Source organism: Seriola dumerili, unplaced genomic scaffold (assembly GCF_002260705.1).
Source record: "Seriola dumerili isolate Sdu_G_001 unplaced genomic scaffold, Sdu_1.0 BDQW01000383.1, whole genome shotgun sequence".
NCBI classification, from domain to species: Eukaryota; Metazoa; Chordata; class Actinopteri; order Carangiformes; family Carangidae; genus Seriola; species Seriola dumerili.
In genome coordinates, this window is record NW_019174638.1 from 636,390 (window position 1) to 651,717 (window position 15,328).

Consider the following 15,328-nt stretch of genomic DNA (forward strand, 5'->3'; position numbering starts at 1 on the left):
CATTCATATGTCGTCTCACCCCTCATCTTACCGGCGGGGTACACCCTGCGGACAGTCGCCAGTCCAGTCACAGGGCAGCACAAGAGACACACCACTTCACTCTCACAGTCATACCTAAGGTCAATTTGGAGTATCCAATTAGCCTAGTCCCCATTTGCATGTCTTTGGACTGTGGGACGGAAGCCGGAGTACCCCGGAGAGAACCCTCACAAGCACGGGAGAAACATGCAAACTCCACACAGTAAGACCCCGCCGTCCGAGCCGGGACTCGAAACCCGGAACTTCTTGCTGTGAGGCGACAGCGCTTAGTAAAAGAAAAATATTGATTTAAGTGTTTAAGCGGCCAACCATTTACATTTATATGAACTATGCACTCACTGTGAAACAATTTTTTTTCCAAGATTTGGGAAATTACACTGGTTTCAAAGAAATACAGCTGCAAACAGAATATGAGTAATTTGAAGGAGAAATAATGCTGCGACAGTGACCTCTGAAAAAAAAATTGTAAATGGAGAATTACAGAAGCGTCTTATCTATTTCAAAGTGTATTCCATTCATTAAGTGAACTCTTCTCCACACAAGTTTCATCTTGATGGTTTCCCTCATGTAAACTGATTCTCAGGTGTTTTTTCAACTGTGTGATTTGAGAACGTTTCCCACCAGAGCTGCAATTATGTGGCTCTTCACTTCTGTGGGCTCGTGTGTTCTGTCCAAGAATCACTAAAACTGAATCCTACCACATATTTACAAAATCAAAGGCTTCAGGTCTGTATGTGACCTTATATGCCTTCTAAACTCTAACAAATAGAGTATATTTCTCGCATTGTTGCTGGTGATTGTGGTTTTTCTCTCCAGTATGGACTCTTCTCTTGTGGACTGTCAATTCTCCAATAAGTCTGAAAGCTCTCCCACATCATCATGTTCTAAGTACATGACTTATAATTTTTATGAATTCTTACGTGTCTTTCAAAGTTCTGCTTTATATTTGCTCTTTTTCCACCAGTGTTGCAGGGGTACGGCTTCTCACCTGTGGCGATACTTGTGGATCTTCAAGTCATAATTAAATCTTAAAGCTCTCCACCAAGTATGTTTTTTCTTTATCTCTCTCTTCAAACTGTTGCATTACTTTTTTTCCCCCAAAGTTCTTGCAAAGTTATAGCTTCTCACCTGTGTGAGTTCTCATGTGTGAAGTTTCAGGCCAGCATTCCTTTGAAATTTTTGCCACATGTTTTGCAAGAATATGGTTTCTCACTTGTGTGGCTTCTGATGTGACGTCTCAATAATGTCATTGTAGCACAAATATCTCTTTCCACAAGTCTCACAAGAATATGGTTCTCACCTGTGTATGGATTTTTAAATGCTCATTCAATACGAACTGTGCCTGAATTTTTCCCACAGGTGTTACATGGTACGGCTTCTCACCTGTTGTGGGTTCTCATGTGGACAAACAAGCCTGTACTTGTTCGACAGCTTTGCCACATGTTTTTGCAAGAGTACGGCTTCTCACCTGTGTAATTCTTATGTGCCTTTGTAAGTGTGTTTTCTGATAAAACCTTTTCCCACAGGTGTTGCAGGAGTGTGCACTCTCCCTGTTTGGATTCTCATGGCCTTATCAATACTGACTTGTCACTAAATCTTTTCCCACAGGTGTTGCAGGGTACGGTTTCTCACCCGTGTGGATTCTCAGATGTTACATTCAATTTGGACTTGAAGTTAAAAGTTTTCCACAGGTGTCACATTTGAAAGACTTTTCCTGTCTGAGTGTTACAATGACTCTCTTGATTCTGGGTCTACATCCTTGCTTCCTTCCTGATCTTGGCTCTCAGCTAACAGGAGAGTTGTGAGAGAGGAGCTGGTGGTCACGTTCCTCATTATAAGAGTCAACATAAAGGTATCAGTCTCCTGCTTCAGTACAAGCTGCTCTCCCTCCTGCTTGTGCTGAGTTCTTTCCTCTTCCTCTTTAATCTGTGGAGGTCTCTGGTCCTTCCTGGTCCAGACTTAGGTTCCTGGTCACAGAGCTGCTGCGTCATGAGAACCTCCTCCTCCTGACAGACATGTTGCTGTGGGAGCTCTGGAGGGACAAAGGGACATTAGAAATAAGGTTACTAATATGATAGAATAAAATCAGATTTGGCTTATTTTGTCCTCAGAACAACCCACAAGTTATTGTCTAATTTCTAGGAAATAAGTTTGGTTTGAGAAATAAGTATATGGCAGAAGCACTTGTGAAAAGTACAATGTTTAATTTTAAAGATATAGTCGTGAAAAAGTAACTTGAGTTTCCCTACGTCTTATTTTTTGTTTCCAGTACACATCTTAGACTCAGCATTTTTATAATAAATAGTCTAAACACATCTTAACAACTGAACACTTTAACACACCTTTTTTTTTCTTTCCCTCTTATATCACATTTCCCCACTTCCCCACTTATTTCTCCAACTGTCTGATGTCTCACCATGTTTGGTTTATCTCAGTCGCTAACTGAAGTTGCAGTGATTGGCTAAGTAGCATTATTTGAACAGTGCCATAAAGCAGGTTTGGGCCACTATTTTGATATCAACAGAGGTGGAAAGTAAGAAATACATTTACTCACGTTACTGTATTTTTTGTGTATTTTGTATTTTTTAAGTACAATTTAAAATCGGTATTTTGTATTTTACTTGAATATGTTTTGACTCAAGTATTGTACTTAGTTACTTTATAAATCATATGTTACTGGGTAAAAATAACAATTCAACCTACAGGGAAAATACACGCCAGAACCATAGACAGTAAACCAATGGCCAAGACAACAGTGACAAATGATGATGTGATTAGCACTGGCGCGTGAACATAGAGGGCGCGCGCAGACAAGCTAGGTTAGTGGGCGCGAAGTCTTTAGTTTCTAGTGCTAGAATGGAGTCGACAAAGCAGGCACGGCAGCAGTCGCAGTCCAGAAAACCCGGATCTAGAAATAATAGATGAAGCTCAAGCTGAAACATCAAAGTCTGTAGAACTAGATGCAGAAAAAAATCCTTGGCCACATTTGGAAGATTTCTTGTTCAAGCGTAGGAAAAAGCAACAGCATCATCATGCGTGCAAGATTTGCCTCCCAACAGTGAATACCTGTCTGCTTTCAACAACTCCACTTCAAATCTGCAGAAGCATGTTTTGGTAAGTATTTCTGCTGTCTCATTAGTAGCTCAACTAACTTTAAGCTGCTACTTAAACTGAACAAGAAGTTCGGTTGTTGTGAAGTGTTGTATTGCTTACATTTGTTACATTTGTTCTTTAATTAAAAACAAAATAGTTTTGGATTTCTGACCCTTGTCCTATTTTTATACCCTCACACCCACACAAAGAAAGTAACTAAGTAACTTTTACTTAAAGTACATTTCAAATGAACTACTTTTTACTTTTACTTGAGTACATTTCAGATGAGTACTTTTACTTCTACTTGAGTAATATTTCATCAAAGTATTGGTACTTTTACTTGAGTACAATATTTTTTGTACTTTTTCCACCCTGGATATCAAATATTGCTATATTTGGCATCATATACAATATTTTTCATGATGTCAAATATTTTTTTTCTATTCCAGTATAGCACAGTCTGCCTTGGTTCTGCTGTACAGTGGCTGCATTGCTGATCCCTGAAACATACAAAACAATACTAATATATTATACACACAGTAGAGCTTGTTACGAAATTTTGGCTGGACTTGTGCTATACTGGAATAGAATAAAAAAATATTTGAACATCATTGAAAAATATTGTATATGATGCCAAATATAGCAAATAAAAAATTTGTTGAAATCAGGGTGGAAAAAGTACTCAAAAATATTGTACTCAAGTAAAAGTACCAATACTTTGATGAAATATTACTCAAGTAGAAGTAAAAGTACTCATCTTGAAAATGTACTCAGTAAAAGTGAAAAAGTAGTTCATTTTGAAAATGTACTTTAAGTAAAAGTTACTTTAGTTTACTTTCTTTGTGTGGGTGAGCGTATAAAAAATAGACAAGGGGTCAGAAATCCAAAACTATTTTGTTTTTAATTAAACAGAACAAATGTAACAATGTAAGTTGCCAATAAGCAACAACATTCACAACACCGAACTTCTTGTTCAGTTTAAGTTTAGCAGCTTAAAGGTAGTTTGACTACTTAATGAGACAGCCAGAAATACTTACCAAAACATGACTTCTGCAATTTTGCGCAAGTGGAGTTGTTGAAAGCAGGACAGGTACTTCCACTGTTGGGACGGCAAAATCTTGCACTGCAGGATGATGCTGTTCGCGCTTTTCGCTACGCTTGAACAGAAAGAAATCTTCCAAATGTGGCCAAGGATTTTTTTCTGCATCTAGTTCTACAGACTTTGATGTTTCAGCTTGAGCTTCATCTATTATTTCTAGATCCGGGTTTTCTGGACTGCGACTGCTGGCCGTGCCTGCTTTGTCGACCTCCATTCTAGCACTAGAAACTAAAGACTTCGCGCCCACTAACCTAGCTTGTCTGCGCGCGCCCTCTATGTTCACGCGCCAGTGCTAATCACATCATCATTTGTCACTGTTGGTTCTGGCCATTGGTTTACTGTCTATGGTTCTGGCGTGTATTTTTCCCCTGTAGGTTGAATTGTTATTTTTACTCAGTAACGGATAGGATTTATAAAGTAACTAAGTACAATACTTGAGTCAAAACATATTCAAGTAAAATACAAAATACCGATTTTAAATTGTACTTAAAAAATACAAAATACACAAAAAATACAGTAACGTGAGTAAATGTATTTCATTACTTTCCACCTCTGTTGATATCAACAAATAGTGGCCAAAACCTGCTTTATGGCACTGTTCAAATAATGCTACTTAGCCAATCACTGCAACTTCAGTTAGCGACTGAGATAAACACACATGGTGAGACATCAGACAGTTGGAGAAATAAGTGGGGGAAGTGGGGAAATGTGATATAAGGGAAAGAAAGAAAAAAGGGTGTGTTAAAGTGTTCAGTTGTTAAGATGTGTTTAGACTATTTATTATAAAAATGCTGATACTGTTAAGATGTGACATGGACTTAACAAAAAATAAGACGTAGGGAAACTCAAGTTACTTTTTCACGACTATATCTTTAAAATTAAACATTGTACTTTTCACAAGTGCTCTGCCATATACTTATTTCTCAAAACCAAACTTATTTTCCTAGAAATTAGACAATAACTTGTGGGTTGTCTGAGGACAAAATAAGCCAAGATCTGATTTTATCTATCATATTAGTAACCTATTTCTAATGTCCCTTTGCCCCTCCAGAGCTCCCACAGCAACATGTCTGTCAGGAGGAGGAGGTTCTCACTGACCAGCAGCTCTGTGACCAGGAGAGGAACTCCAGTCTGGACCAGGAGGACCCAGAGACTCCACAGATTAAAGAGGAAGAGGAAGAACTCAGCACAAGCCAGGAGGGAGAGCAGCTTGTACTGAAGCAGGAGACTGATACCTTTATGTTGACTCTTAATAATGAGGAACGTGACCACCAGCTCCTCTCTCACAACTCTCCTGTAGCTGAGAGCCAAGATCAGGAAGGAAGCAAAGATGAAGACCCAGAATCAAAGAGTCATTGTAACACTCAGACAGGGAAAAAGTCTTTCAAATGTGACACCTGTGGAAAAACTTTTAACTTCAAGTCCAAATTGAATGTACATCTGAGAATCCACACGGGTGAGAAACCGTACCCCTGCAACACCTGTGGGAAAAGATTTAGTGACAAGTCAGTATTGATAAGGCACATGAGAATCCACACAGGTGAGAGTGCACACTCCTGCAACACCTGTGGGAAAAGGTTTTATCAGAAAACACACTTACAAAGGCACATAAGAATTCATACAGGTGAGAAGCCGTACTCTTGCAAAACATGTGGCAAAGCTGTCAGAACAAGTACAGGCTTGTTTGTCCACATGAGAACCCACACAGGTGAGAAGCCGTACCCATGTAACACCTGTGGGAAAAAATTCAGGCACAGTTCGGTATTGAATGAGCATTTAAAAATCCATACAGGTGAGAAGCCATATTCTTGTGAGACTTGTGGAAAGAGATTTTGTACAATGACATTATTGAGACGTCACATCAGAAGCCACACAAGTGAGAAACCATATTCTTGCAAAACATGTGGCAAAAATTTCAAATGGAATGCTGGCCTGAAACTTCACATGAGAACTCACACAGGTGAGAAGCTATAACTTTGCAAGAACTTTGGGGGAAAAAAAGTAATGCAACAGTGTTGAAAGAGAGAGATAAAGAAAAAACATACTTGTGGGAGAGCTTTAAGATTTAATTATGACTTGAAAGTCCACAAGTATCGCCACAGGTGAGAAGCCGTACCCCTGCAACACTGGTGGAAAAAGAGTCAATATAAAGCAGAACTTTGAAAGACACGTAAGAATTCATAAAAATTATAAGTCATGTACTTAGAACATGATGATGTGGGAGAGCTTTCAGACTTAATTGAGAATTGACAGTCCACAAGAGAAGAGTCCATACTGGAGAGAAACCACATCACCGCAACACATGCGAGAAAATATACTTCTATTTGTTAGAGTTTAGAAGGCATATAAGGTCACATACAGACCTGAAGCCTTTGATTTGTAAAATATGTGGTAGGATTCAGTTTTAGTGATTCTTGGACAGAACACACGAGCCCACAGAAGTGAAGAGCCACATAATTGCAGCTCTGGTGGGAAACGTTTTTCTCAAATCACACAGTTGAAAAAACACCTGAGAATCAGTTTACATAGGGGAAACCATCAAGATGAAACTTGTGTGGAGAAGAGTTCACTTAATGAATGGAATACACTTTGAAATAGATACAGCTCTGTAATTCCATTTACAATTTTTTTTTCAGAGGTCACTGTCGCAGCATTATTTCTCCTTCAATATTACTCATATTCTGTTTGCAGCTGTATTTCTTTGAAACCAGTGTAATTTCCCAAATCTTGGAAAAAAAATTGTTTCACAGTGAGTGCATAGTTCATATAAATGTAAATGGTTGGCCGCTTAAACACTTAAATCAATATTTTCTTTTACTAAGCGCTGTCGCCTCACAGCAAGAAGGTTCCGGGTTCGAGTCCCGGCTCGGACGCGGGGTCTTACTGTGTGGAGTTTGCATGTTCTCCCCGTGCTTGTGAGGGTTCTCTCCGGGTACTCCGGCTTCCTCCCACAGTCCAAAGACATGCAAATGGGGACTAGGCTAATTGGATACTCCAAATTGACCTTAGGTATGACTGTGAGAGTGAATGGTTGTCTCTGTGTGCCCTGTGATGGACTGGCGACCTGTCCAGGGTGTACCCCGCCTCTCGCCCGAAAAGATGCTGGGATAGGCTCCAGTCCCCCCGTGGCCCTACTAGAGGATAAGCGGTAGAAAATGAATGAATGTCTTTTACTACTTTTTTACTCTACTTGAGGTGTACATGTAGACTTTGAACTCTATCATGTTGAAGCTAAGAAACTCTGTTTTTTGTGAATGAATGAACTTGATATATCTGTTATACTAGTTCTGAGCTTTGCACAATCCTGTCTCTGAGCTCTGCAGGCAGTTGCTTCCACCTCATGGCTTTTTATTATTCATTGTCAGCTGTGAGATTTAATAAAGACACGTGTGCCTTCCCAAATCATGTCCAACAGTTGAATTTACCACAGGTGGACTCCGATCAAGGTATGGAAACATTTCAAAGATGATCAAGAGAAATAGAGGAACCTGAGTTAAATTTTAAGTGTCATAGCAAAAGGTCTGATACTTTTGTCAATGTCATATTTCAGTTTTTACTTTTTAATAAATTTGTAAAAAATTATAAAATTCAGTTTTCACTCTGTCATTGTGGAGTATTAACTATAGTCCAGTGAGAGAGAAAAAATGTTGCTTTTTTTTATAGTATAAGTCTGTAATATAACATAATGTGAAAAATTTGCAGGGGTTCAACACTTTCTGAATGCACCGTATGGACGTGCATCCAATTAGAGAATCAATGGAGTGAGGAGAATGGCCTCAAATAAAAGCCCCATTATTGATGAGTACTGGTACAGTATACGCTTTGGTCTAGAAAGGTAAAAAAGAAAATGTACATATATTCTGAACTCTGCCTAAGTACATTGATTATTGTCAGAGGGACAATAGTGCATCTATATTACACACAGATATAGCAATATTGATCACTTCAGTTTGAAAAAAAAAATCTTGAGGTATTTCTACTTTGAGCCATTTTATTTTGTTATATAAAGTATGTACCTCTACTTTACCACATTGTATTGTTTATATTATATACAGTATATATTTCTACTTTTCTACGTTTCAAAGGCAAATATACATTGTAGTCCACTAAATTCACTTGACAGCTATAATTAATTTGCTATATATTATACAAAACCTTAAAATGAACTTATAAAACTTGATGCCTCGTTAAACCATCCATCAGTATGTGAACTAGGTAAAAATTCAAACTTTTCCACCTCAACCAGCTGCCTCAAAATACATCATGTAGTAGTACAGAGAATATAACGTAATTTCTCCGTGAAATGAAGCGACACATATGTACAATCATAACTGAAGGTGGATCAACTGCCGGAACTTCACAGTGTGACACCCAGCGGAAGTAAACAATGAAAGTGCAAATAGGGTTAGCTTTGGCCTGAGGACGACGGTGTAGTTGTATCGCAGATAAATATTTCAGTGGTAACTAAGCAACAATGTCTTCAGTTCAGTATCTGAGAGAGTTTGTCAACGAGCGACTAACTGCTGCTGCTGAAGAAATATTCGGAGTCTTTGAACAAACTATCGTCGAGTACGAGGAAGAGATCGATCGTCAGCGCAGACTGCTGGATATCGTTTGGAAACCCGAAATAAAGCTACACAGGACAGGTCTGTGAAACCAGAATGGTCTGAATGAAAACTAACACAGTCCTGAGTTTATTTACTCAGAGATCTGGTTTTGTAACATCACGTTATTTACTGAGATTAAGAACAGTCTGATCGCGTGTCCCTCGTGTTCCACTGTCATGTACCACCTCTCACCTTCACTTACTGATCCTTATTGATACAGACCACTGCTGAATATGATGTGTTGATAGTGTTGATCTTGTAAACAGCTTATCACTCCCATTTCACTGGTAGATACTTCTGTCGATTATAGAATAATAAATCTTTACTTTAAAGCGTCATCAGACTTTGTCCCCGGACCTTTCTCATGTTGTTTTATAGATATTTCACCTGGGCCTCCTCCCACTACATGCACAACTCATCTGCTGGTGGACAGTGGCGTATCTGCCGCTGGAGCCACAGTGACTGTTCTCATGTAAAACAGAACAGCAACATAGCAGCTGCATTAGCCAGTAAAGGATCTACATGAATGAGTGGAGAGTGGAAGAGGAGCAAGATAATGTGTCCTTGTTCGATAAACTGGTCCAACAGCAGTGACATGACTCTGGTCAAAGTATGTTAGACATATGACACTAACATGAGTGGCACAGCAGCAGTGTGTCATTGGACAGCAGTATCTACCAGTGACAAAGTCTCACACACTATCAGCACATCACAGTCAATCATGGCTTGTTTTAGGAAGAATCAGTCCGTGAAGATGAGAGGTGATGCCACTAAAACAAGTGAGTGACACATTCAGAGGTGGTCTGGACCACGTGGGGCTGCATTCTTATAGAGCTGTGAATGTGAATGTGTCCTGGCCACATTGACTAAAACCTTATTTCATTATAGAACTGTGGGCAGGCAAGCAGTGGTCACTTGAGATCCATGTGGAGACGCATTTAATCCTTGGTGTGAACTGACGTAATTAGAGCTGTCGACTTGTGATCGGATCACTGAATATAAATGTTGATTACAGGTCTGAACAGGGCCTCAAACACTTTTTAATCTCAGTGATACTGCTATTTGTCATGTCCCTTTGTCCCTCCAGAGCTCCCACAGCAACATGTCTGTAAGGAGGAGGAGGTTCTCACTGACCAGCAGCTCTGTGACCAGGAGAGGAACTCCAGTCTGGACCAGGAGGACCCAGAGCCTCCACAGATTAAAGAGGAAGAGGAGGAACTACTCACCAGTCAGGAGGGAGAGCAGCTTGTACTGAAGCAGGAGACTGATACCTTGATGTTGACGCCTACTAATGAGGAAAGTGACCACCAGCTCCTCTCTCACAACTCTCCTGTAGCTGAGAGCCAAGATCAGGGAGAAAGTAAGCATGTAGACCCAGAATCAACAGGAAATGAAGAGACGCAACCAAAGCAGAGATATCACAAAAACACAAGTCACAATGACAATGTATACAACTCACCCACATCAAAAAGGCCCTGTAACACTCAGACAGATAAAAAGTCTTTAAAATGTGACACTTGTGGAAAGGATTTTCAGTATAAGTCCCTGTTGATTATACATCTGAGGACCCACACAGGTGAGAGGCCATATTCTTGTGAGACATGTGGGAAAAGATTTCGTAATAAATCACCATTGAAAAGGCACATAAGAATCCACACAGGAGAGAAACCATATTCTTGCAACACCTGCGGGAAAGGTTTTGCAGGTCGTGATGGCTTGTCGGTCCACATGAGAACTCACACTGGTGAGAAGCCATACACCTGCAACACGTGTGGGAAAAGATTTAGTGACACACCAATGTTGAAAAAGCACTTGAGAATCCACACAGGTGAAAAGCCATTTTCTTGCAAAATGTGTGGAAAACGTTTCACACGTAGTTATTGCTTGTTGATCCACATAAGAACTCACACAGGTGAGAAACCGTACGCCTGCAACACATGTGGGAAACGATTCCATCAAGTGTCAGGCTTGAAAAGACACATAAGACTTCATAAGACATATTAAAAGTGCCATATGTACTCAACTCGTGGGTGAGCTTTCAGACTTACTGGTGAATTGACAGCCCACATGAGAAGAGCCGATGCTGGAGAGAAACCACATCACTGCAACACAGGGATGGAGTGGGAATAAAAATCATCAAAATTCTGACATGGACTGGACAACCAAAACTCATTAAGAGACAGTTGATCATATACAGCCTTTGTCACACTTAATGTACTAAATGGAAGATAAATTAATAATGATTATTTGTATAAATTAGCAACTATAGAGACAGTGAGGTTAGGTTTCAGACTGGACAGTACAGCAGTAAATACAACACAAGATATATTTAAATTTAAGTAGTTTTCTCCCTTAATTTGATTTTTCTGTATTGTGGATAGATCCAAACTTCTCGTGTGTTGAATATTTTAAATTGAGTGAATTGGAATTTCTGAGCAGAAAATAAAGCTACACAACATTATCCTGCTAAATGAACTCAGACTACAGTCGGAGTTCTGTTGTTGTCTTCTGATCTTCAGATTCTTCTGGACTTTAATTTCTTTTCTCTGAGCTTTTCAGCCACAATTTTTTGTATTTTTGTATTTGTTTACTTTGTTGTTCATCTAAAGCAAGTTAGCAATAGTCCACTGCTGCCTCCATGTTAAAAAAAAGCAAAATTATATTATATTATATATTATATAATTATATAATTATATAACAAAATAATTCTGCATTGACCAGCTTTTGCAAAAATATCATTCACACATTAAACAACTTTCATACTTTAATTAGATTTTACTATAAATAATTTTGTAAGTTCTTCCGTCTGTAATTATGTGTTAAAGATGAAATTGTTCTTTTACTTAACAGCTCAAAAAGACATCAGTTAAATGTGGTTATACAGAAAACATGACATAATTTCCACTGTTAAAAGAAGCGACTCAGATATACAATCATGACAGATGGTGGAAATCAAAACTAACTCACATCCACTGCCGGAACTTCACAGTGTGACACCTAGGGGAAATGATCAATAAAAGCGCGCTGGCAGCATTGGATATGTGGGGTTAGCTTGAAGAAGAAGGTGTAGTTGTATCATTAACATCATACATATGTACATAGGCATAAAAATGTATTAGTATAGTAGGGCAGAAAAACATCATAGTATAGTAAGATATGAGATGTCATAAAGGCGTCATAGTATGGTAAGGAGTAAAATGTCATAGTATAGTAAGGTATGAAACGGTCATAAAAACGTCATAGTATGGTAAAGTTTAAAATGTCAGTATAGTAAGGTATAAAAATATTCTAGTAGTAAGGCATAAAAAGGCCATAAAACGTCATAGTATAGTAAGGCATAAAATGTCATAGTATAGTAAGGCATAAAACGTCATAAAATAGTAAGGCATAAAATGTCATAGTATATTAATGCATAAAAAGGCGACAAACCGTCATAGTATAGTAAGTCATAAAACATCAAAAAATATTAAGGCATAAAAATTCTATAAAACGTCATATTATAGTAAGGTATAAAAACGCCACACAAAGTCATAGTATAGTAAAGCATAAAACGTCATAAAATAGTAAGGCATAAAAATGCCACAAAACGTCATAGTAAGCCATAAGATGTCATAGTGTAATTAGGCATAAAAATGTAAAAAAAAAGAAAATAGTATAAGGCCTAAAATGTCATAGTATAATACTGTATAAAAAGTCATAGTATAGTAAAGCAGAAGAACTTCATAAAAACCTCATAGTATATTAAGGCATAAGAATGTCAAATGACGTCAAAGTTAAACATATAAAATTGTCAAAAAATGTCATAGTATAATAGTGTATGAAAAGTCATATTATAGTGAGGCATAAAAACGTATAGTAAGGTATTAATATTTCAAAACACGTCTTAGTATAGAAAGTAATAAAGCTGTTATACTGTAGAAAGCCATAAAACCTCATAGGTATAAAAGGCATAAAAATGTCAAAAGACAACATAGTATAATAAGGTATAACATTAGCAAAAAACATCATAGTATACTGAGGCAAAAGAGTTTCAAAACATCATAGTATAGTAAGGCATAAAAATGCCATAAAATGTCAAAGTGTAGTAAGGCATAAAAATGCCAGAAAACGTCATAGTATAGCAAGGCATAAAAAGGCCATAAAATGTCATAGTATAGCAAGGCATAAAAAGGCCATAAAATGTCATAGTATAGTAAGGCATAAAAAGGCCATAAAATATCATAGTAAAGTAAGGCATAAAAAGGCCATAAAATGTCATAGTGTAGTAAGGCATAAAAATGCCACAAAACGTCATAGTATAGCAAGGCATAAAAAGGCCATAAAATGTCATAGCATACTAAGGCATAAAAAAGCCATAAAACGTCATAGTAAGGCATAAAAACATCATAGTATAGTAAGGCATAAAATGTCATAGTATAGTAAGGCATAAAACGTCATAAAATAGTAAGGCATAAAATGTCATAGTATATTAATGCATAAAAAGGCGACAAAACGTCATAGTATAGTAAGTCATAAAAAGTCATAAAAACGTCATAGTATAGTAAGGCATAAAAAGTCATAAAAACGTCATAGTATAGAAAGGCAAAAAAAAGTCATAGTATAGTAAGGCATAAAAAGTCATAAAAACATCATAGTATAGGATGGCACAAAAACGTCTTGGTATAATAAGGCATCAAAAGTCATAAAAACGTCATAGTATAGGATGGCAAAAAAACGTCTTGGTATAGCAAGGCATAAAAAGGCCATAAAACATCATAGTATAGCAAGGCATAAAAATTCCATAAAACGTCATAGTATATTAAGGCATAAAAACGCCACATAAAGTCATAGTATAGTAAGGCATAAAACGTCATAGTATATTAAGGCATAAAATGTCATAGTATAGTAAGGCATAAAAATGCCACAAAACATCATAGTATAGTCAGGCATAAAACGTCATAAAATATTAAGACATAAAAATTCCATAAAACGTCATAGTATAGTAAGGCATGAAACGTCATAAAATAGTAAAGCATAAAAAGGCCATAAAACGTCATAGTATAGTAAGGCATAAAATGTGATAAAATATTAAGGCATGAAAATCCCATAACATGTCATAATATAGTAAGGATTGAAAATGTCAGAAAACATCCTAGTATATTAAGGAAAAAAACTTCAGAGTACAGTAAGGCATGAAAAGTCATAAAAACGTCATAGTATAGTAAGGCATGAAAAGTCTTAGTAGAGTAAGGCATGAAAAGTCATATTATAGTAAGGCATGAAAAGTGATAAAAAGTCAAATTATAGTAAGGCATAAAAAGTCATAGTATGGTAAGGCATAAAAAGTCATATTATAGTAAGGGATAAAAAGTCATATTATAGTAAGGCATAAAAACATCATAGTATAATAAGGCATGAAAAGTCATATTATAGTAAGGCATGAAACATAAAAAACATCATAGTATAGTAAGTCATGAAAAGTCATTATAGTAAGGGATAAAAAGTCATATAAAAGTAAGGCATAAAAACGTACTATACTAAGGCATAAAAAGTCATAAAAACGTCATTCTATAGTAAGGCAGAGAAAGTCATATTATAGTAAGGGATAAAAAGTCATATTATAGTAAGGCATAAAAAGTCATAAAAATGTCATAGTATAGTAAAGTATGAAAAGTCATAGTATAATAAGGCATAAAAAGTAAGGAACATCATAGTATAATAAGGCATGAAAAGTCATAAAAAGTCATTTTATAGTAAGGCATAAAAACGTCAAAGTATAGTAAGGTATAAAAAGTCATGAAAAGTCATAGTATAGTAAGTCATAAAAACGTCATAATACAGTATAGTATAAAAAGTAATAAAAAGTCATGATATATTAAGGAATAAAAATGTCATTCTATAATAAGGCATTAAAAGTCAAAAAACATCATAGTATAGTAAGGCATAAAAAGTCATATTATAGTAAGGGATAAAAAGTCATACTATAGTAAGGCATAAAAACATCATAGTATAGGAAGGCATGAAAAGTCATAAAAACGTCATTCTATAATAAGGCATTAAAAGTCAAAAAACATCATAGTATAGTAAGGCATAAAAACGTCATAGTAGAGTAAGGCCATTGCATAGGAAGTCATTAAAAGTCATAAAAACGTCATAGTGAAGTACTTACTCTCTCGGCTGGTCTTGTCAGTTTGTGATTCAGTGATCTTCTCTGTGTTTTGACTGTACTAACACTTTGTTCTACTGTGCTTCAGAAGAATTCCTGATTTGTGGCCTGCTGATCCTGCCAAACTACAATTTTGCCACACCACACCACCCACCTGCTCTTGGTCTCCAGCCTTCTTTTGTGTTTTCAGAATGTGTTTACTCCCCAGACAACTGGATTCCCCAGACCCACTTCCCCTCAACATTCACCATCAATATTGCTTTCTATCCAATAAACTCTGTTCCGTTGTTTTGTGTTTTGTGTTTTGTGTTTTGTCACTGCTCTGGGGTCACATTTCAGTTCTGT

At 37.1% G+C, this 15,328-nt stretch overlaps 2 protein-coding genes across 2 annotated transcripts in view; both read left to right on the forward strand.

The window, feature by feature from the left end:
* LOC111233266 (zinc finger protein 239-like) overlaps positions 1-7,012 on the forward strand; it is a 28,385-nt gene extending 21,373 nt beyond the window's left edge. Inside the window, exons 2-3 of the mRNA XM_022761043.1 lie at positions 5,504-6,191; positions 6,334-7,012. Coding sequence (XP_022616764.1) covers positions 5,504-6,191; positions 6,334-6,437 — 792 coding nt within the window. The 3' untranslated portion in view covers positions 6,438-7,012. The remainder of the gene's footprint in view (positions 1-5,503; positions 6,192-6,333) is intronic.
* Positions 7,013-10,113: 3,101 nt separating this feature from the next.
* Positions 10,114-10,968, forward strand: LOC111233293 (zinc finger protein 239-like). Its single transcript, XM_022761070.1, has 2 exons — positions 10,114-10,831; positions 10,922-10,968. The coding sequence occupies exons 1-2, from the start codon at positions 10,114-10,116 to the stop codon at positions 10,966-10,968; spliced, it is 765 nt and encodes a 254-aa protein (XP_022616791.1).
* The last annotated feature ends 4,360 nt before the right edge of the window (positions 10,969-15,328 follow it).